Here is a 24842-nt window from a genome sequence, read left to right as displayed (position 1 = left end):
GTTTCCATGGAGTCAACAAAGTCACTTTAGCTCATTTATCATCTGATTTTCACCTGCACCTGACACACACACACACAGCTGAACCTGAACCGTGCCAACCTGACAGCTGTTGCATTCAGTGTTTTTTTTTTACATCACTGAGTTTGCAGCTTTGCAACCTGCTGCCAGCACCACTGCAGTGCGGAGAGAGAGGGCGAGAGAGGCTGGCAGACAATACACAGAGAGAGAGAGACTCAGCGGCCACAACTGGCGGCTGTATCAGCGTGAGAACACTGGACTGGATCAGACACCAGATCACGTCCACAATTCTGTCAATTTTAACTTTCTTTAAGCCAAGACAACAAGGAGTAGCTCTTATAATATAACCCGGGCTGTTTGTGACTCAGCTAAAAACACACTTAAATTCGGCGCACATTTAATGCACCTAGAAGGACAGATTGTTGATGAAATCGCATTTTTTTTTGGATTTATTCACCTTCCAGCCGCCGCTCTCCACTGTGTACTGAGGCGAGCATAAATATAAATGTAGCGGAAAAACAGCACAGCGATAATAAAAGTGATTTTTTACTAAATGCAAACCTGCTTGATGATGTATGTATATGCCGAATTAAAGGGTGTCGTGTCCGGTTGAATACAGAATTTACAGTTGTGGTCAGTGAGATGTGTGCCTTTGTCAACAAGAAAGGAAACCTAATATCGCAGGATTTTACATGGGGGGATCCGAGACGAGATTGGGAACAGCAGGCGAACAAAGCTATGTTTTGACTGAATTAAAAACTATTTATTGCAGTGTATATACGCCGATTAAAGGTTTATATTGTACTTTAAAGTAAGCGGTTTAAAGTATACTTCAGTGACTTGGTAATTCTTGCCGAAGCGCAAGTTAAATTTTAAGTACCAGATTTCTCAGCGGAGTTTCGGCTTGACTGGCTGTCAGCGGTGTCTGAAGCAGCGTTTAACGCTGCTCTCACAACCACAACAAAGGAGGGAAATGCGGGTTCCAGCGGAGGAGACAAGCCGAAAAACTCACCAGATCTCTGGGGTTTTCCATCAGCTCGGGCCGCGGGGGGACACTGGCTCCGAAACACTAAAACCCGCAGAAATAATCATTAAAGCCCAGCGGCAGACGTATCAACAAAATTATCATACTTCCAATGCGCATGCGCCGGAACGGCAGCCGTTGATCTCTCATTGGCTGCTTCTTCTTCTTCGCGTGTAGAGGACCGATGAGACTGTGATGCCGACAGCGCCCCCTGCTGGACAGAACCTGAACAACCAGAGTATGATTGATTAAGATTGATCACTTTTAATACCACGTTATTAATTCAAATCTTTATTCATTCAGTTCCTAATATTAAAAAACGAAAGCTGTATTAATGCAAATACACCATCAATAAAAACATACATCATTATTATTATTATTATTATTATTATTATTATTATCATCATTATTATCATTTTCCAAACAGTTTCCAAGGACGACTTCTCAGATGGTTCTATGTAACAAACCGTCTGGCACGTCAGGTTAGTTGAATTTTTGCTGGACAAAAATTGTACTCACTATTTTTTAAATTAATTCATTCATTTTTTCATTTTTATTTCATACGAATTATTATTTGAATAATAAAAATGAAAAAAAAAATCTTTTCTTAAGCCCTTGTTAAGCTGTAATCTGATTAGTTAGACTTTGACAGGTCAACTGTGTTGAGAAGGTTGAAATTCCAATAACCTTTGAGCCAATAAATCATTTATAATCTAATATTTTTAAATTATATTGAATAAAATACATAAAATGTTCTTTTAATTTATTTGGTAAGTTGAGTGTTGACAGACCATCAGCTGACAGTGAGTACAACATTTTTGACAGGGAAAATACAAATGTTGTTACCTTTGTTACACACTGTATGAGTCATTTTCTCTGTATTGTATTTAAATTATCTGCATTGTTTTTTTTCTATTCTTTAATTTTGTGTATTTCCATGACGCCACAGAGTACGTTCCTGCACATGCTCAGTAGCGTCTGCCTTACACAGAACTACTCTCCAGAGACTGAAAACGTGATGCTGTTATTAATCTTTGGAGTCGTTTCTAAACAAACTAACGTGACCAAACTCTTCATGATGAAGGAACATGTGACCCAGTGCAGCGCTGTGACTCACTGACGTGTTTTTAATAGTTTCTGAACAACAACGGAGGAATAAGATATATCAGGCTTTGGATACACACACAATAATTGTTAGTAGATCAGTTCATGGTTGGTTTGGATCCAAACATGAGATTTGATGATAAGAAGAAAAATATGGAAAATCGCCAGAGTTATTATTTAAGTAGTATTTCAGCAGGCTGCAACTGTGTGATTGTGTTTAAACTGAGGTCTGAATCAATCTGGATCAGGACGCATTCCAGTACACCACCAGCACCCATTATGACCTCAATAATAAACATACAGTAGAATTATCAACTTTCTGGCAACGTCAACAAAAACTGAAAATCTACAAGCTTCATAAAGTTTATGGCAGAGCTGTTGTATAAGATTGCATCAGATTGCACAGGTGTTCCAATAAAGTGCACGCTGAGTGTACATTAATGGCAGGCAGTTAGGAGCCTTGTCAACAACTTTTGTCTTTTTTATCCGAAGCTTCAGTCTCTGGATCAATATAATCACCAGTTCATGGGAGAAGGATTTTGGACTCCAACCAGACTGGTTTGATGTATTTTCAATGCCAAGTAAAATCTTTTCGGGTAATCTGTTTAATTAGAGTCATTACCAAATACTTTGTAGGTCACAGTGCACACCCCAGTTGCTCAACAGGTGCAAAACATGTGACAAGATGGTGGGAACTTATTTTCACTTCATGTGACAGTGACCTATGATCTCATGTTTCTGGAAAAATACTTTTTAAAAAGAGCTCTGAACAATCTGAGATTATTGCTAAAAGGTTTTGATCTTAACCCCTCGATCTGCAGCGGTGGAAACTAACTCAGTACATTTACTCAAGTACTGCACTTAAGTACAGTTTTGAGGTACTTGTACTTTACTTGAGTATTTCCATGTGATGCTACTTTCTACATTTCAGAGGGAAATATTCTACTTTCTCCTCCACTACATTTATTTGACAGCTTTAGTTACTTTTCAGATGAAGATTTGACACAATGGATAATATAACAAGCTTTTAAAATACAACACATTGTTAAAGATGAAACCAGTGGTTTCCAACCTTTTTGGCTTTTGACGTCTTACAAAAAGCAGTGTGTAGTCGGGGTCACATTTCACATGTCTATGAGTTGTTAACAGCTCCACCAAATAGTGATTTTTCCCTCTAAACTTCTCACATGCTTTCATTTCAATAAATGTTCAAATGATCCAATATTTCAGCAAAAATCAAAGATTAGAGAAAAAGTCCAAAAACTGAAAACAGATTTGTGTATCAGAACTTTGTTTTTTCTTCTTTCCTCTCCCATTAATCATCTCACCACCACTCAGATTTATCTGCTGACCCTTTGGAGGGGCCCGACCCCTAGGTTGGGAACCACTGGACTAAACTAGCTAACTGTATATAAAGTAGTGTAAACTAGCTCCACCTCCAGCAGCTACAACAGTAACATGCTGCTCTAACACTGATGCTTCACTATTAATAATCTAATGATGTCATATATAATAATATATCAGTCAGAGGGACCAAACCACTACTTTTACTGCAATACTTTAACTACATCAAGCTCATAATACTTATGTACTTTTACTGCAATACTTTAACTACATCAAGCTCATAATACTTATGTACTTTTACTGCAATACTTTAACTACATCAAGCTCATAATACTTATGTACTTTTACTGCAATACTTTAACTACATCAAGCTCATAATATTTATGTACTTTTACTGCAATACTTTAACTACATCAAGCTCATAATACTTATGTACTTTTACTGTGAGTATTTTTACATGGCTGTGATTTTTGATTTAGGTGCTGTCATTGTTTGTTTGTTTGTTTGTTTTTAATATATGTGTGTATTAAAAAAATAATAAAATAAAAAAAGAGACCTCTCTCCTGGCTTCCATCCTGTTTAGTTTTGTTGTGTTTAGTTGGTTTTTAATTTATCTTTTATTTATATGAAATAAACCTATTTTCAGTTACAGCTCATGTGTGGTCTCCCATCCTTTGTCCAGTTTTGAGTTGTGTTCACAGTCTGTATATATAAAGATAGATGTAGCGAGGTGTGACATCACCTGTTGGTTTGCATTGGACCCGGTTTGAAATCCAGAGTTGCAGTTTATTGATGATAAGAACTGGATACCAGATTCAAACAGGGCACCCCATCAGTTCCTTTAAAAGTTGCTCAGTAGTGCATGAAGCCAAGAAATTGACTTCTGGCTGTAAAGAAATAACAAATGTTGCTCATGCTTCCTTATTTTTGGGCCCACAGAGCATGCTCAGTAGAGACTTCTGCTGGCTTAGTCGTCTGACTTCCTGTTGGCTCTTCATTCACTCAACTGGGGATAAAATAATTTAGTCGTGCGTCTCTTTTAGACTTTCCTAATGTTATCGGACCAAATGGATAATAAAATGAGTTGTTTCACTCAGAAACATTTATTCAACGTTTTACAGCCGCTCCTTTTCCAATTCTTGTGTTCAGAAAAAATGCTAAACTAAATTGGCTTCACAGCCCAGCGTACATCCTGCTCGCCTGGCACATGAGCCAAAAAAGTTGCTAGCTTCCCGGTTTCTAGCGTCACTGAATATGTGCAACAGAGTTTCTCCCATTTGGCCCGCGGACTTAACATCAGGATGATGTCATGGATTTTCAAATCACTTTTCTCAGCCTAAGAAAAGTTTTACAAATTTAAAACCTTCATGGATTAAAAAATCATAATAGAAAGAGTCATGATTGACCTTATTTGTAGTTGGAGGCGTCCTGTCAGCAGATGTCTCTTTTATTATGGAAGTCTGTGGGGAAAATGCCTTTTGAGCTGCAGGGGCCACTGGGAGAAATTGGCAGCAAGGCTGAGTGGTGTTATCCAGATCTCTTTATACATTCACAGTTGCAGTTTATGGTTGGCGCCATCTTAGAGCCAGGACCTTCCAGATAAGGAGTCTGCCTTGGACACAAGCTAACGTTAGCTTACTGGAAACACTGAACGCTAACGTTAGCTACTTTAGCTAAACTGTGCTAATAGGGCAGGTATTATAATCAAGTAATATTAAATTTAGTGAAATATTGCAATGATAGTCCGACTCAGTGTGAGTCCCGGAGCCGATGAGAACAGCTGATGAGCCAACTGTCAATCACAGCTGTCAATCAACGGCCACACAGCAGACATCAAGGCTACTATAAGTCTTCAAATCTTAAGGTGTATAATTTCCAAAATGACCACCAGCACACTTATTAGAGGGTCTGAATTCAGAGATTTAGACCAGAATGACTCGTTGAAAACAATGATTGACTCAGTATTTCTAGAGAGAAGTTGAGGCTTTTTGAATGGGAGTCAGTTGGAGACGTCAGTGGCACTTTAAGGTACTTCAGCCTGAAGACGTGGCAGCTGCAGTTTGGATGTGAGACAGGGACAGTATTTGGTTTGTGATCAATAAAACGTTACGTAATGCTTTCCCAACACACTGGAGATACTGAGGAAACACACTCCAGCACAAACATACACCAACATGAACAGCACCAGTCAAACGATGCGACACAGCTTCTCATTTAAGGGTTTTTCTTTATTTTTAATAGTTTCTACATTGAAGAACAAAACTGAAAATGTCAAAATGATAAAATATCACATATGGAATCATGTAGTAAACAAAAAAGTGTTAAACCAACCACAGTGTTCTTCATATTTTAGATTTCTCAAAGTAGTCACTGTTTGCTTTGATGACAGTTTTGTACACTGTTGGCAACGTCATAACCAGCTTCATTAAATAGTCACCTGGATGGTTTACAGTTAACAGTGTTGAAGGAATTCCCACATATGCCGCTGGTTTAGGTCAGGTGATTGTGGAGGCCAGGTCATGTGATGTAGCACCTTACAGTCTGGTAACAATAAACATGGAGGAGAGCAACAACAGCGACGAGCGACAATGAAGAGACGAGAAAGTTTCACATTTGTTGGACATTTATGGAAAAGCTTCTATTTAAGCCAAACTGGGAGGAACTTATCGTAACTGTTTGCAAGCAGCCATCTCATCCACGTTAATGATGTGATGTTATTGTCGTTACTCTTGTACACAATTGGCCGACATTTCAGTTAAATCTCTGCACATGTTGCAGTTTGTTTGCATGTTTTTCTCGCTGTAATCATTCCTCCTGTTCATACTGACCATTAGAAGATCCCTTCATAATGACCTTACAATGGAAGTGATGGAGGACAAAATCCACAGTCCTCCTTCTGAAGCTAATATGAAGCTTCAGCGTCCAAATGAGTCAAATCAAGTAGATATCTTTCAACGTTACAGTCTTTTTAGTGCCAAAGTTCCTCTTTTTGTTACCATACTTCCACCTGCAGCTCAACAGGGAAACACTGTCCGAGGAAACACAAAGAGGGAATTTGATGCTAAAAAGACTGTAAATGTGTCAGATATCCACTTGATATGACTAACTCAGACTGCTGAAGCTGAATAGAAGCTTCACACAGACTTTTAAATGACTGTGTGGACACACTGTGGATTTTGGTCACTGTTGAGGCTGCATGATCAGAGAAACTGAGATGATAGAAAAGGAAAACTTGTCTTTATATAACCTTAATTAGCTGCCTACTCGCTTGTTTGTTTGATACCGTGACAAGAATCTGCACCCGCCTAGATCCAGCCAGAGTTCACGTTGAGGTAAATCTTCAGGTGTCGATAATCAGACATCTGGATACTGTAATAACCAGGTTTATCATGTCACATAAATGATCGAAACCAGAGTAAGATTTAAAGCCAGCGTACTACTGTAAATACTGTCAGTGTTTAAGAGAAACTCCACTCTGAGTGTTGAAATAAAGGCGTCGCTTCTGACCTTTAAAGATCACAAAAGATTTTATTTTCCACCGGATGATGCTTCTCTAACTGAACAGGTCTTGTTTGGCCCTCAGGTAACAGGATTCAAACATTCAGGTTTCTACTTGTACTTTTTAAATGAATGTGTGCTGTGAGCTCTAAACTTAAATGCCATGAAGGTCACAGCTGTCTTCCTGCCAAAACCTGTTCTTAATATCACTGTTTAAAGGTTAATGCAAATTAAAGATGTGAGCTCCATCACGTCCTGACACACTTGCGATAGAAACGCCCTCTGGGACACCTGAAGGTTTCAGATCCAGAGCGGGGGGAGTTTAGATAGTTGCTAAAGGATGAGGTAAAAGAAACACAGCTGCAGAACAAAGCAGCAAAACCTGAATTTAAAGCTTAAATTGTGCTTTAAAGAGCTGCAGGAGAATGTATGTGGAGAAAATAGAGAATCCAAATGTGATTTAGACATAAATAAGCAGCTGTCAGTGACTGAGACGAGATGACACCTTGGCAGATTCTCCATGCGAGCAAAGCGTCCCGGGCGGCTCCAGGTTACCCAGCTCATCATGGACACGGAGTCGCGGTGCATTACAGCACTGATGCTGCAGCTCCAGATGGCAGCAGGAGTTTCTGCATGTCCACAGACAAACTCACCATGCAGGAGCTGAACAGCAGGCTGGCATCGTACCTGCAGCAGGTAGGAGAAGCATGAAGTATAAACACAGCCAGCAGCAGCACAGGAACACTGGAGTTAAGAATGTATTGATGTAGTGATGATTTATTACACTGTGTTTGTTTTTACTTCATATTCTTTGTTGCATGAGATGAAAACACAGTAAAACCTTCTTCTTCTCTCCTCGATTGATCCAGCAGCAGTATAGGAATACAAAAATGTATCTGATATTTATAAGTGATTATTGATTATTGTTAAAGAGCAAGAAAACATAAAAATAACAGATTTCTCGGTGGAATTCTGCCTTGACTGAAACAGTTAATTTCATTAAGAGTTGATAAAAGGTAAATAATGATGAAATATGATAAGTCATCTGTAGTTTCATTTACTGCAGATATAAATGCACTTAATTATATTATATGAATATATATTTATTAAATGTGAATTATAATTCGTTGATATTTTGTGTTGAATGTGAATGTTATTCAAAATCCCTGCATGTGTCAATAAAGTTTATTCTGAGCAATTTAAAACTATTCTAATCATTGAGTGAATAATCTATATTTCATAGAAAATTTTCAGTATTATTGTTATTTGCTGCTCTAAAGATTAAAATATAAACGCTTGGATAACTGAAGACGGACAGATCGTCCACAAACGAGAGGAAACATCAGGTGAGTGTGAGAGACCACCAGAGTTCATAATTGCCCCTCTCCTCTGATTGGTGGATACAGGTGCAGTGTCTGGAGGCGTCCAATCAGAAGCTGGAGTGTCAGATCCTGCAGGAGCTGGACAGGAAGTGTCCCGGAGACCTCCAAGAGCTGGACGGATACCTGAAGATGGTGTCGCTGCTGCAGGAGCAGGTGAGGACACAAAAACTGTAAACACACAGATAATACACAAATAATAATAATAACATAAATAAAGTGAAGTGGAATATTTAAAATAAAACAAATGAACTGAAATTAAATCAAATAAAGTTATTGTGGAATAATGTGGGATTATATGTGAAATAAAATTAAATGAAATTATTAAAATATATAAAATATTTCCAAAGGATGCTATAACACATCAGAGTTAATGCAGGACAGAGAACATATTACATGATTAATAATTCAGCTTTTCTTCAACTTTCTTAACAATGTTTTCAGTCTCAACAACCTGCAGAAACATCTGCTGTTGAATTACACAGAGGTGCTGTACATTTATAACACATACATGCAGCTTTAAGGAGCACAATAATTAGAGATGATACAGAGGACATCATACTGCTCAGTGACGCTAAATCAAATAAATAAGTGAAACTCTTCTGCCCCAAAAATCAGGGACAAAGCAGGAGGTAAGGTGACTTAGATGCAGCATCTCGACCGGTTTTACCCATCAACCTGTTAAAGGTCAGACAGGCTGAGACGAGTCTGACACACATCTGAAATGTCAGAGACGAACCCTGAACCGAAAACAACAAACAACAGAACAAAACCAAAGAACAGAAGATGATTCGTCTCAGAGATTTGTGAGTTGTGAGTGAATAAATGATGACGTATATGAAAGAGCTGAAAACATCAGATCTGTGTGGAGCGATGATGAGGAGACTGTAACCTTCCTCACATCAATACATGAAACTAACAGAAACGTCACATTTCATTTAATTATTATTTAATGGCGTCATCTCGTGTCCTCTTCTTTTGCGACGGGTCAAAGGACCAGTGTCAATCAATCAATCAATCAATTTTTATTTATATAGCACCAAATCACAACAAAAGTCATCTCAGGGCACTTTTCACTTAGAGCAGGTCTAGACCGTACCCTTTAATTTATAGAGACAAAACAATTCCCCCATGAGCAGCACGTAAGGAAAAACTTCCCTTTAACGGGTAGAAACCTCAAGTAGAACCCGACTCTTGGTGGGCGGCCATCTGCTTTGACCGGTTGGGTTGAGAGAGAGAAAGAGAGAGGGAAAGGGGGAGGAGGGAGGGGGAGGAGGGGGGACAGAATAACAACAATCATAATATAACAATAAGTAGCAATAGCCAGGGAAGGACGCCAACAGGACGGCGAAGGACGGCGAAGGCTCAGCCTGCAACCCAGGGTTTCCTGCGAGATGAGAAAGCACAAAAAACTCCGGGGAAGAAGCAAAGTTAGTAACATGCATTGATGTTACATGAATGCATACAGATGGAGAGGAGGAAGCAGTCTAGGCCTATAGCAGCATAACTAAGGGCTGATCCAAGGCGAGCCTGGTCGGCTCTAACTATAAGCTTTATCAAAAAGGAAAGTTTTAAGCCTACTCTTAAACGTAGAGAGGGTGTCTGCACCCCGGACCGAATCAGGAAGATGGTTCCACAGAAGAGGAGCTCATAAAGTCATTACTGCTGAGAGCTGTACTATTCCTGTGTGTAGAATTTAGTGGCGTCTAGTAGAACTGACTTGGCGGAAATGGAATATAATATTCATAAATTTGTTTTAATTAGTATATAATCACCTGAAAATAAGAATCATTGTGTTTTTATTACCTTAGAATGAGCCTTTATATCTACAGAGGGAGCAGGTCCTCTTCCATGGAGCCGCCATGTTGCACCACCATGTTTCTACAGTAGCTCAGAACAGACAAACCAAACACTGGCTCTAGAGAGGGCCTTTCATGTTTTTAACGTTTTTTGCATGTTCTCCTACAGGTTTGGAAGGGGAGGGGTCATTCAACTGGTTGCAATCTGCAACCTCACTGCTAGACGCCACTGTACAATATTTTAGACTGATTTTCTGGTGTGCGACATTTATTTACTTACATGTCACTATAAGCCACTGATCATGTGCAGTATTTCTATACCAACCACACGTCATTCAACACACCATCACACCATATCTGTACATCACACCTTTTATTTCTGCTGCTGATGCTTTTGCACCTCGTTGGTTGTATTTTTGTGTTATTTTATCATTAATGCATTTTATACTTTATATTGCTTATATTTGGTACTTATGTGGCATCAATTCTGCACTCTTTATGTAACTTTGTGTAAATCTATTTTTTCTTTCGTATTCCTTTTAATCATCTTGTGATCCTTCAGATTCATCTGGAACCTCTGGTTTGGAGCGGCTAGTTCAGGATTTAAAGTAGACATGATTTAACCCATAAAACAGAAAATTCGGTGGCTGATTTGCAGGATGTTTGGGTTAATTATGGTTGGCTGTTAGTGCCACCTACTGTTTATCTCCTGATATTCACACAACAGTAACAGCACCATTTTCTTTTGATGATTTTCTGACAATTTGGTTAAAATTTGCACTACTTTCAGATGGAAACCTCCTACAGATACTATTACTATACTAAACACGTGGTTGTACCACAGATGTTGCTGCTACAACTGACAGATAGAACATCTGTGTGTCTCCTACAGATCACTGAGAGTCTCTCGGTTCAGGGTCAACTGAAGCTGCAGCTGCTCACTGCAGAGCTTCAAGCCTTTAACCTTAAAGTCAGGTAGATCCACACACACCTGCAACACACACACACACACAGTGTAGATTCTTTATTCTTTGGTCTTCCACCGCAACAATGAAACAAACAATTTAAAATCACATCAATCAATAAAACAAGAAAATAAGTAAAGTAAGTCAACAATACAAACATACAGTGAAAGCAAACACAAAGTTGTCAAGAATATGCATACATATCCCATCATCCCCTGCTGTGTGGGCAGGTGTGAAAATGAGCAGGAGAACTGTGGCCGTGTGGAGGCGGAGCTTAACAACCTGAGGCTGCAGGACGAAGAGCTGATGACGCACAAACTGCCGGAGCTCCAGAATCTCCTCAAAGGTCAAACACAACAGATGATGGAGCTGCAGATACAACACCAGCAGGTAAAACTACAACCAGACTCACCTGGATTCTGTCAGATAATTAGATTTAGTCCTGAGATCAAACGTTCATATGAGTTTTAGTCATTTAGTTGTTACTCTGAACCAATCTTCCATTTAATATGCTCTCCATTTTTATAACTAGTCACTATGAAAACAAAACAATTGATTTAGTAATTTAAATTTCCATTAATTTACTCATTAATAATGATAAAAATTAAAGTATTTTCAATGTATTATTTCCACAGTTTAAAGCCTGATATATCTTATTCCTCCGTTCTTGTTCAGAAACTATTAGAAAAAACAGTGAGTCACACCGCTGCACTGGGTCATATGTTCCTTCATCATGAAGAGTTTGGTCACGTTAGTTTGTTTAGAAACGGCTCCAAAGACTAATAACAGCATCACGTTTTCAGTCTCCAGGGAGTAGTTCTGTGTAAGGCAGACGCCACTGAGCATGTGCAGGAACACAGTTCTGTTTACAGCTTCACTAGCTTGTTGTGCTGCATATCACAACCTCTGACTTTGTACTGAAGGTCTAGTAAAAAGGCGTCTGCTTTACACAGAACTACTCTCCAGAGACCGAAAACATGATGCTGTTATTAGTCTTTGGAGTCGTTTCTAAAAAAACGAATGTGACCAAACTCTTCATGATATATCAGGCTTTGATACACACACAAACATGGATCCAAACATGAGATTTGTTGACGATAAGAAAAATATAGAAAATTGCCAGAACGAACCTTTAAAAGAATTTTAATCAGAAAAAAACCCTAAAATGGTCCAAAAACCATGAAAACCATCCCTTAATTTATATCTTGAAAGACCATAATTTTCTAATTAAGGTAAAAATTATGAAAAATTAAGTGTACAAATACAAATTATTGTGTAAATTAATGAAAAGTCTTGTATCTTTTAAATTGACAGGTGGTAATGTCTGTTGCCTAAAAATGACCTATAGTTAGTTTGAGTGACAGCTGCCATCTAGCGGTCGTAGTAACTGTGAGGTGGAGCAGTGGTGCAGTTCAGATGACGTTTATATATATGTGGACATATTTCAGAGAAGGAGGGTGCATGGAGGTTTTAACCCAGCAGAGGACTTCTGTTCATTTCCTGTTTCCAACCGCCAGTCAGGACCTTAACCTCGTGGTTATTATTGTAGCCATGATGACGAAGGTGGCCTAACTTGAAGGAAGTAGTAACTTTAACCCACACCACATTTTTCTCTAACAAAGTGAGACCTTAACCACAGAGTCGTCACATCATAAAACATCATTTTTGTTTAACAGTGATGTGTGACAGTTTTGGAAACCACAGACAGACGATGTCGTCCTGCTGATTACTGCTGATAGAGGCGCCAGATTAGAAAACGCTGCTATGAATCGTTCCGGAGTCACATGATCAAACCACGTATCTGGAGTTTCATTTGGAGGACTTCTTGCTTAAAATTAATCTAACTGCTTCATCCTGTTGCACACTTAAAATTATTAAAAATTAATTTAATAATTAAGGTGTTTTTAATGGGTTTAGTTTTTGCCCTTTAAGAACCTTAAATTGATAAATAAGGGATTATGAACCTCTTTTTTATTGTTATTGCCTGCAGATTTTATTTTTCTTTAATGATGTCAGTTTCATCTCGTCTTCATCATGTTGAATATATTTCATCACAGTTGTTGCTAAAAAAATGAGCACTACTTGGGTTATTAAAAATGTACAATGTACTTCATCTCCTTACTGTTTCCTGTCCACCTTTCCAGAATGTGCAGGGTCTCCTGGCCCAAGCGTCAAGGGGCGTCGCCGTGGAGATGCAGCTTGGCCAGTCAGCAGACCTGAAACTGCAGCTGAACGACTGCAGACACACAAGTGTGACGCTGTTCGACCACAACTTAGATGAGAGTTGCTTCAACAATCAGGTAGACACACCTAGAACAGGGAACACGAGTGGAGTGAGGAAATGATTCGTTGGTATTATTTTTAAATTCTGTAATCCCAGTATATATATATATATATATATATATACATATATATATATATATACGTCATTAAAGCAGGTTTGTCTTGCTCAGGTGCCCACGTTGACCTTTGACAGTCCAGCGGTGTCCGAGGTCGCCACAGTTGGGCTGAAGCAGCTGAGGGCAACAGCAGCGAGTCTGGAGGAAGAGCTGATGCTACTGCAGGCTCAGGTGAGATACAACTACATTACTGCTCCTTAGATTTTACATTAATAACATGAAAGTACACTACAACTGTTTCTTTTATCTAAAATGATATGTTCTCTAATGCTGTAAAAGCTTCACACAGTTTGTTGAAAAAACGCAGAAATACGCTGACTGCACTAAGGTCATGGAAGGATGGATGTGTTACTGGTTAAAGCCATACAAATTGAACCCAAATTTAATGTGAGCGTGTGATGCTGCCTCCTCTTTGAGTTCATTGTGTGTTGTTCTTGATTCTACTACCAGATGGCGCCAAAGTATCATTTTTAAGTTCTAAGCCTGGTGTCTTTAAAAATAGACATTCACACATCGACTCGTTTGTTTATTCCAACATTTTTGGTCCGGATTTAAAGTTCTTGTGTTGAAATGTTGCTTTTATTGTCCAGTGAAGGTTGTAGATGTAAGCTGCTGTGTTTGAGGTGTTGAGCTTGTGGTGACTTTATATTGGATGACACAGTCAAATCTTTGAAAATGGAGTTGTTGGAGGCTCTGTGGAACTTAACATAAGAAGTAAAGTCTTAACATAAGATGCCTAACATGCAGCATCATATGTAGAGCTGCAACAATTACTCAGTTAATTGATTAGTTGTTAACTATTGAATTTATCACCAACTATTCTGATAGTCAATTAATCGTTTGGAGTCATTTTTCTAAGAAAAAAATGAAATGTCCATGTTCTCTGATTCCAGCTTCTTAAATTCTCAGTCTCTATGACAGTAAACTGAATATCTTTGGGTACTGGACAAAACAAGACATCTGAGGACGTCATCTTGGGCTTTGAGAAACACTAATCGACATTTTCTGAACCAAATGACTAATAATGGTTGGTTGCAGCACTAATCATGTGTGTCTGTCTGTAGAACATGCAGCTGGAGAGTTATGGGCAGCAGCAGATGGAGTCCTCTGCCCTGCAGCTGGAGTTCCTGCAGCAGAGAGCAGACAGTCTGTGCAGTGATCTGGACTCGGCGCTGCAGGCTGCAGCTCAGCAGGCTGCGAATCATCAGGACCTGCTGGACGTCAAGAGCCGGCTGGAGATTGAGATACAGAACTATCGGAGGCTGCTGGAAGGACGAGGCTGCCAGTGGTAATGATAATGGAGATAAAACAGATAAATGCAGAGCTCTGATGTCTGACATACACATTTACCTGACCATCATCATCCACCTCAGTGCACCAGACTGAGGTTTTGCATATTTTAGCCTTTTTGCTACAAATCATTCATAATTAATATGACAGACAATTAATTAAGTTATCCTCTTATATAGCATATATACCCTTAGACACATGATTCAAATAAGGCAAAACTCCCCCCCAAAAAAATCAGGTTAGTCTGCTTTTGATGACCTCCAGACCTTTCTGTTTGATTTAAAGCGTGTTCTATATTCAGAAAAGGCAAAATGTGTGCATTTCACAAGAGTGAAAACCATTGATGTTCCCACACCTATTCATGCTCTAAATCGAGAACTAACTGACACAATGCAGCATTATAAATACTCAGGACTTGTGTAAGACAGCATATTGTCCTACGAAACTCATGTTGAATATCTCTCTCAAACACTAAAAATTCAAAATGGATTCTTGTACCGGAACAGAGCTTGTTTCTCTTTTCAAAGCAGAAAACATATTATACAATCTGCCATACTGTCCACGGTGGATTATGGACATATTCTGTATGCTCATGCTGCTACTGCCACCCTTAAACCCCTGAACACTATCTACCACAGTGCCATTTGATTCATTACAGCAGACTGCTACCACACTGACCACTGTGAGTTAAATGAAAAGGTTGGATGGTCGTCACTGGCATCCAGAAGGCAGCAGCATACCTGTACCTGTTCACAGAGCAGGTTGGCTTTAGAAGTTCCCCATACAAACTCTGAACTGGGACAGACTGGTTTCCAGTAACACCTCACTGCTGGAATGAACTGCAACACAGCTTCAAGTTAGAGACACTTTCCTTGAGATTTCCTGAATACATAATGTTTAATATTAATTTTAATATTGTATAACCTTTTTCTCCACAGGGTCTCCAAGCCTGCTGATATGTCTTTCTGTGCTCCTTCCAATACTGCTGCCTTCAGGAGAAAACTTATACAGGACAAAACAGTCAGTTTTCAGGAAGGAAATCTAAATATGGGTGCAGATCAGATTCAAAGCTACATCGACACTGTCCAACAAACACCCCTATTCTACCCACTCCCAGAAACAGTGACCACAGTTGGGTCAATTAGAGTCCAAAACAACTCACCACTGACATCAATTAACACTTCAAAACTGATTGGCTATCAGTCTGAAAACAAGTCTGAAAACCAGAGAACAGGAGCTCTTTCTGATAAGACCGAGATGGAATCAATGATGATCAACAGGTTCAGCAGTCTTGTAGAAGATAAAGTCCAAGCTATAAATTTGGAGACCATAGAAGTTGGTTTTAAAGAAGGGACAAACACTAACACAGAGATCACAGAGACTGTTACTGGTGCAGATGTAAAGCAAGAATCACATTTCATCACACAGACAACCGTAACTGATCCCAGCTCACAAACTCTTGCAGAGGTAGTCATACAGACAGAAACTGCTGAACTGGATTGCACTGAGGGTTACGTCCATGATTCAAACCAAGATCCAGCACAGGTTGTCTCTTTGACATTGGACACTCAAGCAGAAGTGGTCAGCGATGACAACAACAGAGAAGAGGTAGAGGTAAAAGTAGAGGGTACTTCGCTTGTCCATGGATTAGATAAGAGTTTGTCTTTGTGCGACAAGTCCAAAAGTAAACAAAACGACGTGAAGGAGGATGCAGTTGTAGGGTTCGGCCTGCTAACTGCTTCATCCTGTAGCACAAACAGTGATGACATCCTTGTCAGAGAGAGTAAAACTGCAAGTGCAGAGACTTTGAGGAAATCAATGACTATCAACAGGTGGAGCAGCCTTTTAGAAGATAAAGTCCACTCTGTAGATCCTGTTCTGCTTAACCAATCAATTGTTGGCATTCAGATTAGCCAGGATGTTGAGGAAAGATCTAATCTGTCTTTGAAGTTGGAGACTCAAGCAGAAGTGGTCAAGGATGCATGTGAAGTTGCTGTTAGAGCATTTGAAGTGTCTGGATCTGAAGGGGTTCAAGATGGAGTCTCCTGTGAGGTGACCCTGATGGACGAGAAGAACAGAGAAGAGGTAGAGGTAGAAGTAGAGGGTACTTCGCTTCTCCATGGATTAGATCAGAGTTTGTCCTTGTGTGATGAGTCCAACAGCAAACAAAAAGATGTGACGGAGGATGCAGATGTAGGGTCCGGCCTTCTAAGTGCTTCATCCTGTAGTGCAAACAGTGATGACATCCTTGTCAGAGAGAATAAAACTGCAAGTGCAGAGGCTTTGAGGAAATCATTGACAATCAACAGGTGGAGCAGCCTTTTAGAAGGTAATGTCCACTCTACAGATCCTGATCTGCTTGACAAATTGACTGTTGGCATTCAGATTAGCCAGGATGTTGAGGAAAGATCTATCATGTCTTTGAAGTTGGAGACTCAAGCTGAGGTGGTTAAGGATGAAGGTAAAGTTGCCGTTACAGCATTCGAAGTGTCTGGATCTGAAGGGGTTCAGGCTGAAGTCTCCTGTGAGGTGACCCTGATGGATGACAAGAACAGAGAAGAGGTAGAGGTAGAAGTAGAGGGTACTTCCCTTGTCCTTGGATTAGATCAGAGTTTGTCTTTGTGTGACGAGTCCAACAGTAAACAAAAAGACATGAAGGAAGATGCAGATGAAGGATCTGACCTTGCAACTGCTACATCCTGTAATGCAAACAGCGATGACATCCTTGTCAAAGAGAGTAAAACTGCAAGTGCAGAGGCTTTGAGGAAATCGATGACTATCAACAGGTGGAGCAGCCTTTTAGAAGGTAATGTCCACTCTACAGATCCTGATCTGCTTGACAAATCGATTGTTGGCACTCAAATTAGCCAGGGTGTTGAGGAAAGATCTGTTGTGTCTTTGAAGTTGGAGACTCAAGCAGAAGTCATCAAGGATGCAGGTCAAGTTGATGTTAGAGCATTTGAAGTGTCTGGATCTGAAGGGGTTCAGGCTGAAGTCTCCTGTGAGGTGACCCTGATGGATGACAAGAACAGAGAAGAGGTAGAGGTAGAAGTGGAGGGTACTTCCCTTGTCCTTGGATTAGATCAGAGTTTGTCTTTGTGTGACGAGTCCAACAGTAAACAAAAAGACATGAAGGAAGATGCAGATGAAGGATCTGACCTTGCAACTGCTACATCCTGTAATGCAAACAGCGATGACATCCTTGTCAAAGAGAGTAAAACTGCAAGTGCAGAGGCTTTGAGGAAATCAATGACTATCAACAGGTGGAGCAGCCTTTTAGAAGGTAATGTCCTCTCTACAGATCCTGATCTGCTTGACAAATTGATTGTTGGCACTCAAATTAGCCAGGGTGTTGAGGAAAGATCTGTTGTGTCTTTGAAGTTGGAGACTCAAGCAGAAGTGGTCAAGGATGCAGGTCAAGTTGATGTTAGAGCATTTGAAGTGTCTGGATCTGAAGGGGTTCAGGCTGAAGTCTCCTGTGAGGTGACCCTGATGGATGACAAAAACAGAGAAGAAGTAGAGGTAGAAGTAGAGGGTACTTCCCTTGTCCTTGGATTAGATCAGAGTTCGTCTTTGTGTGACGAGTCCAACAGTAAACAAAAAGACATGAAGGAAGATGCAGATGTAGGGTCTGGCCTTCCAGCTGCTACATCCTGTAGTGCAAACAGCGATGACATCCTTGTCAGAGAAGGTAAAACTGCAAGTGCAGAGGCTTTGAGGAAATCAATGACTATCAACAGGTGGAGCAGCCTTTTAGAAGGTAATGTCCACTCTACAGATCCTGATCTGCTTAACAAATCGATAGTTGGCACTCAGATTAGCCAGGGTGTTGAAGAAAGATCTGTTGTGTCTTTGAAGTTGGAGACTCAAGCAGAAGTGGTCAGGGATACAGGTGAAGTTGCTGTTACAGCATTTGAAGTGTCTGGATCTGAAGGAGTTCAGAGTGAAGTCTCCTGTGAGGTGACCCTGATGGATGACAAGAGCAGAGAAGAGGTAGAGATAAAAGTAGAGGGTACTTCGCTTGTCCATGGATTAGATCAGAGTTTGTCCTTGTGTGATGAGTCCAACAGCAAACAAAATGACGTGAAGGAGGATGCAGATGTAGGGTCCAGCCTGCTAACTGCTTCATCCTGTAGCACAAACAATGATGACATCCTTGTCAGAGAGGGTATAACTGCAAGTGCAGAGACTTTAAGGAAAACAATGACAATCAACAGGTGGAGCAGCCTTTTAGAAGATAAAGTCCACTTGGTAGATCCTGATCTGCCTAAGAAAACAATGGTTGGCACTCAGATTAGCCAGGGTGTTGAGGAAAGATCTAATCTGTCTTTGAAGTTGGAGACTCAAGCAGAAGTGGTCAAGGATGAAGATAAAGTTGCTATTACAGCATTCGAAGTGTCTGGATCTGAAGGGGTTCAGGGTGAAGTCTCCTGTGAGGTGACCCTGATGGATGACAAGAACAGAGAAGAGATAGAAGTAGAAGTAGAGAGTACTTCGCTTGTCCATGGATTAGATAAGAACTTGTCCTTTTGCGATGTGTCCAACAGCAAACAAAACAACATAAAGGAGGATGCAGATGCAGGGCCTGGCCTTCTTATTGCTTCACCCTGTATCTCAGACAGAAATGATAACCTTAACACAAAGAGTATAAATGCGAGTGCAGAGACTTTGAGGAAATCAATAACTGTAAACAGGTGGAGTAGCCTTTTAGAGCCTAAAGTCCACTCTATAGATCCTTTGCCAACAATCGATTTGCTTAACAAATCGATTGTTGGCACTCAGATTAGCCAGGGTGTTGAGGAAAGATCTGTTGTCATGTCTTCTAAAACTGAGATAAATACGACAATAGGAATTACCAGTTCGCTTCCTAACACACAACCTGTTGGGAGTGCTGGTGTTCAGGATGAACCAGAGTCTTTTTTTCTCAAACAAACTACCATGGAAGTTAAAGCGACAGAAACTGCTCAAATAGATTGCACTGAGGACTACGTCCATGCTAAGAACGAAAATCCAGCACAGGTTGTGTCTTTGAAGTTGGAGACTCAAGCAGGAGTGGTCAGGGATGCAGGTGAAGTTGTTGTTACAACATTCGAAGTTACTGGATCTGAAGGGGTTCAGGGTGAAGTCTCCTGTGAGGTGACCTTGATGGATGATGAGAACAGAGAAGAGGTAGAGGTAGAGGTAGAGGGCACTTCGCTTGTCCGTGGATTAGATCAGAGTTTCTCCCTATGCGATGAGTCCAACAGTAAACAAAACAAGGTGAAGGAGGATGTAGATGTAGGGTTCAGTCTTCCAACTGCTTCACCCTGTAAGGCAAACAGTGATGACATCCTTGTCAGAGAGAGTACTACTGTACAGAGTAAAGAGATTATGAAGGAAGCAGAATTAGAGGTGAATAGGGAAGAGGTAGTCACCGGTTTCCATGTTACGAATGGGGTAAAGCTGGCAAGTCTAACAGATTGTGGTGTGATCTTGAGTTCATGTGATGATGAGGAGCCTCTGAGCACAACAGTGCCTGTCGCATGTCCCATAGAGACAGAAGTATGTCCAATTGACCCCAAAATGAATTTAAGCCAAAATGACCCAGAAACATGTCTGAGTAAAGTTGAGGCCAAGGTGTGTCTGAGTCTGACTGGTGAAGAAGAAGATGACAAAGTATGCCTGAATCTAACTGAGGCAAGTGTATGTGTGAGACCAGTTGAGAAATACATTCTTTCAACAAAAGAGGAAAGCCAGTACATATCATCTAGTCGAGGTCAAGCTTTGTTAGACACTGACAGGAATAGAAAAGTTACCACATCAGTGAAAAATGGAAGCAGTTTGCATTTTGAATCATTCGATGGCAGTTCAGTTGGCAGTCTGGAAACCAGGCATGGTTCAGAAGACCAGACAGAGACTCCCAATATGGATAGTAAGGAGAGGGGGCAGATAAGCAGTGAATGTCTGGTTGATAGCAAGGCAGATGACAGCTTTGGAAATGTCCCTGCTCCTGGAGGAACCAGCTTTAGAGATGCAGAAGGTAAAATGAGTGGCATGGATTGCAGCAGAGGAGGTATGGCAGCTAGGTTTGATGACACGACTGCTAATTCAGCAGGTACAGTCGGTGGTGATACAGATGCTGTCACTACATCAGAGATACAGGGTGAAATCAGGCTTGACAGTGAGGAGTGGATGGTTCAGGGTGGCAATCGTGGACGGTCGAAGTTACCCAGAAAAGAGAGTGAAGAAAGCTTGCCAGTAGCCACACTCCCAGCAACAAGCCAACCAGGGACAGGGAGGTTTGGCAAAAAAGGAAGTGGGGAGTGGATAGTTTATGGGGGCTCTATTGGACGTAAGAGCAGCCTGGATGGCAATGGTAGCTTACCTAACACGGGGAGTGAAGACAGCCCATCAGTGGCCACGCAACTGGCAACAAAAACATCAAGAAAAGGGAGATTTGGCAGCACAGGGAGTGGGGAGTGGAGAGTTTATGGTGGGAGTACTGGAAGTTTGAGTAGTGGCAGTGGCTCAGAGAGGGTCCGTGTTAGCACTAGCAGTTGCAAAATAATTACTACACCTGGTAACCAAATGGGTAGTGGAAACAGAGTCAGTAGTGCTGGTAGTGTTCTTAGACGCAGTAACAGCCAAGGTAGCGCTGAAAAGTTAAGTAGCTCAGGTAGTGGCGGCAAGCTCAGCAGTTCATCTGGAAACCACATGATTAGCATCTCTGGGAAATTCAGTACGGGCAGCGGCGAAAGTAAACCCGTTTACAGCTCAGCTAGTGGCCACAAGAGCAGCGTGGGGAGCGGGGGACAACCAGGCAGAGGGAAAACAACCACTAGACACAGAACCCACAGCCCTGCAGAGAGGAGGAGTGTCAGCGGGGGTAGCGGTGGGTGGCTGAGCAGTTCCTCTGCTGGTGGGAATCGCATTAGCAGCACTGGGAGTGGGTCTAAACTCAGCGGGTCAGGTAGTATTGAGAGAATCAACAGCAGAGGTGGGGGAAGGGGCATGAGCTCCCCCAGATTAGGGAGGGCCAATAGTGCAGGGGGAAGGGTGATCACCAGCAGCAACGGGCCAGTCAGGAGTACTGGTAGTGGAGCCGGAAACAATCATGAGAGAATCAGTGTCTGTAAGATGGCGGCACTGTCAATGTCGGCGGCTGGGAGGGAGAGAAGTCAGGAGAGACAAAGACAAGCGCAGAGGTCCGCAAAGCAGGAGGCTTCAGGTAAGAACAAGTGGTTTCCATTCACAACAACAACAACAACAACAACAACAACAACAACAACAACACAAACATCAACCTGCTCTCTGTCCTGTCTTCCAGCATCTCCTCTCATCCAGCGCTGGCTGACCTCCACTGATGAGGTCCCATTAGCTGAGCCCGATGGCCTTGATGACATCATTCAGCCTTGATTGGATAACCGGGGAGGGGCTGGCTATCAGGCTGCAGCATTCACATTCAGTTATAGTCTCTGAACAGATTTACACAAACACACGAGTAAAAAAAATGTACATAAAAAATATGTCTGTTTTTGAATAAGGAGATAAGGAATGGACTTGCTGTATTCAAGTTTTATTTTAAAAATACAATTTGTTTGAATCACAAACACTGTAGTTCAATGTTTTCTTGACTTTTAAAAATGTCTTTGAACGAATTTAGCTCATAATCAGCAGTTCTTCATATTTTGTATATATTTTTTTCATATTAATTTCATCTTTTCGTTTTTTCGATTTCTGTGTTCATTTTGTATTAGTCAAACTATTTTGTGTGTGTACATTTTAACCTTTGAAATTCATTGTTTTTATGTTTGGTTTAGACATATTTTTTCAGTTTTTTCAGTTATTTGTCTCTATAACTAACACTCATATATGTCATATCTTGTAACATCCATGTCAGTTCTTTCAACTTTAAACAACCTGAAGTTCAACTTATTGGAAATCTCCAAAATATGAAACTGTAACCCATTTTATACCTGTGTTCATGTTGGTTTTGGGTATATTTTGTGGAAAAAACATAAATACATTTTACTAAAATCAAAAAACATGTTAAGATGATTTAACTCAGTTTATATGTCTGTTAGCTACCTGCCTCTGTCTTCAATAAAGAGAGTTCTGCTCTGACAAATGAACCTGATAAATACTTTGTGTCCTGTTTACTGCTGTTATTATTATTATTTTTTAAAACTTCTATTATATCTATGCAGAACTTTTGTTAAAGTACAGGAACAAAACCTTCAAGCAGCCAACGGAAAACTTGGGCTTGGCTTCGTGGGATTTGTTGACAACAAGAAAATATTGATTAATGCTAACCTTATTCTCTACAATAATGTAAACAATAGAATAAACCTTGGGGAAAATGGTGGGAGCCAAATACCAGGTAATTTTAAACCAATTTAAATCCAACATTGAATAAATATACAGCACCAATGATATATTTAAATGACATAATGTTGGTGTTTATATATTTAACTAAACTAAACCCTGACAGGCTTATTTGGATCAGTCTGCAGCTTGAAGTGTTTCACCAGCAGGTGGCAGCAGAGTGAAAATGACACTGAACTAAAGCCTCAGCAGGGCTGATGACATTCAGTCATCAATGATAATCATGATGGATTCCCAAAGACAAAATACTTTCAAATAATATCAAGCTGGGTAATAAGATGAACAGCATTTCAATCATACAATAAAAAGCTGCTCAGGTCCCTTCTGAAAGCATGAAAACAGCTCAGTGTGGTGTCAGTCTGCAGGGGTCTGTTAGTTAGGAACTTTATTGTCTACATTGTGGAAAATTATCTTTGGTTTCACCACATAGTATTAAAAAACAAAGCAATAGAGGATAATGTGGAGATGACACATCTAAAACACAGAAATACAGTAGAAAATAGTTTGATCACATTTCTACTATCCTGATGTCAATGCTTTGGCTACAAATATCCTCCTCTTGACCTACAAGGCCTTAACCCGATTGGCTCCCCCCACATATCCAGTCTTATTACTCCATACTGTTCACTCCATCATGTCCTCTACACTCTCTTCAGTGGTGGAAAGTAACTAAGTACTCAGGTACTGTACTTAAGTACAGTTTAGAGGTACTTGTACTTTACTTGAGTATTTCCATGTGGTGCTACTTTATACTTCCACTCCACTACATTTCAGAGGGAAATATTGTACTTTCTACTCCACTACATTTATTTGACAGCTTTAGTTACTTTTCAGATGAAGATTTGACACAATGGATAATATAACAAGCTTTTAAAATACAACTCATTGTTAAAGATGAAACCTGTGGTTTCCAACCTTTTTGGCTTTTGACGTCTTACAAAAAGCAGTGTGTAGTCGGGGTCACATTTCACATGTCTATGAGTTGTTAACAGAACCACCAAATAGTGATTTTTCCCTCTAAACTTCTCACATGCTTTCATTTCAATAAATGTTCAAATGATCCAATATTTCAGCAAAAATCAGAGATTAGAGAAAAAGTCCAAAAACTGAAAACAGATTTGTGTATCAGAGCTTTGTTTTTTCTTCTTTCCTCTCCCATTAATCATCTCACCACCCCTCAGATTTATCTGCTGACCCTTTGGAGGGGCCCGACCCCTAGGTTGGGAACCACTGGACTAAACTAGCTAACTGTATATAAAGTAGTGTAAACTAGCTCCACCTCCAGCAGCTACAACAGTAACATGCTGCTCTAACACTGATGCTTCACTATTAATAATCTAATGATGTCATATATAATAATATATCAGTCAGAGGGACCAAACCACTACTTTTACTGCAATACTTTAACTACATCAAGCTCATAATACTTATGTACTTTTACTGCGATACTTTAACTACATCAAGCTCATAATACTTATGTACTTTTACTGCAATACTTTAACTACATCAATCTCATAATACTTATGTACTTTTACGGCAGTAGGATTTTTCATGCAGGACTTTTACTATTAATGGAGTATTTTTACATTGCTGTATTTGTGCGTTTACTGAAGAAAGGGATCTGAGTACTTCACTGCTCTTTCACTTTGTAATTGAGA

General features: G+C 40.2%; 3 protein-coding genes and 1 long non-coding RNA gene across 6 annotated transcripts in view; 2 read left to right on the top strand and 2 right to left on the bottom strand.

Annotated features, from left to right (window-relative positions):
- Positions 1 to 1223, bottom strand: part of LOC137200776 (MBT domain-containing protein 1-like) — a 33124-nt gene extending 31901 nt beyond the window's left edge. For 2 of the 3 annotated variants that reach the window (XR_010932079.1, XM_067615407.1), the window contains exon 1: positions 1031 to 1219. Coding sequence is in view for 2 of the 3 variants with exons in the window: in XM_067615407.1 (XP_067471508.1) it covers positions 1031 to 1051 (21 nt within the window). In the remaining variant the exon portion in view is untranslated. Of the gene's footprint in view, positions 1 to 1030 lie in introns of all 3 variants that reach the window. The other variant, XM_067615408.1, reaches the window with a different exon arrangement.
- Positions 1224 to 11211: 9988 nt separating this feature from the next.
- On the top strand, positions 11212 to 14427 carry LOC137168073 (keratin, type I cytoskeletal 24-like). Its single transcript, XM_067570520.1, has 3 exons — positions 11212 to 11521; positions 13276 to 13431; positions 13585 to 14427. Exons 1-3 carry the CDS (start codon positions 11324 to 11326, stop codon positions 13729 to 13731), a joined length of 501 nt encoding a protein of 166 aa, XP_067426621.1. The 5' UTR covers positions 11212 to 11323; the 3' UTR covers positions 13732 to 14427.
- A 1098-nt stretch (positions 14428 to 15525) lies between these two features.
- LOC137168324 (uncharacterized) lies at positions 15526 to 22189 on the bottom strand. The gene is made up of 3 exons (XR_010924263.1): positions 22104 to 22189; positions 15745 to 15822; positions 15526 to 15659 (listed from the first exon to the last, which is right to left on the bottom strand). It is a non-coding gene; the product is annotated as an uncharacterized lncRNA (long non-coding RNA).
- On the top strand, positions 15778 to 22922 carry LOC137168323 (mucin-22-like). Its single transcript, XM_067570864.1, has 2 exons — positions 15778 to 22027; positions 22127 to 22922. Exons 1-2 carry the CDS (start codon positions 15778 to 15780, stop codon positions 22213 to 22215), a joined length of 6339 nt encoding a protein of 2112 aa, XP_067426965.1. The 3' UTR covers positions 22216 to 22922.
- The last annotated feature ends 1920 nt before the right edge of the window (positions 22923 to 24842 follow it).

The sequence above is a fragment of the Thunnus thynnus genome, chromosome 17, assembly GCF_963924715.1.
Source record: "Thunnus thynnus chromosome 17, fThuThy2.1, whole genome shotgun sequence".
Taxonomy (NCBI): Eukaryota; Metazoa; Chordata; class Actinopteri; order Scombriformes; family Scombridae; genus Thunnus; species Thunnus thynnus.
The sequence above is the reverse complement of the archived record's forward strand: the minus strand, read 5'-3'. Positions and strand labels throughout refer to the sequence as shown.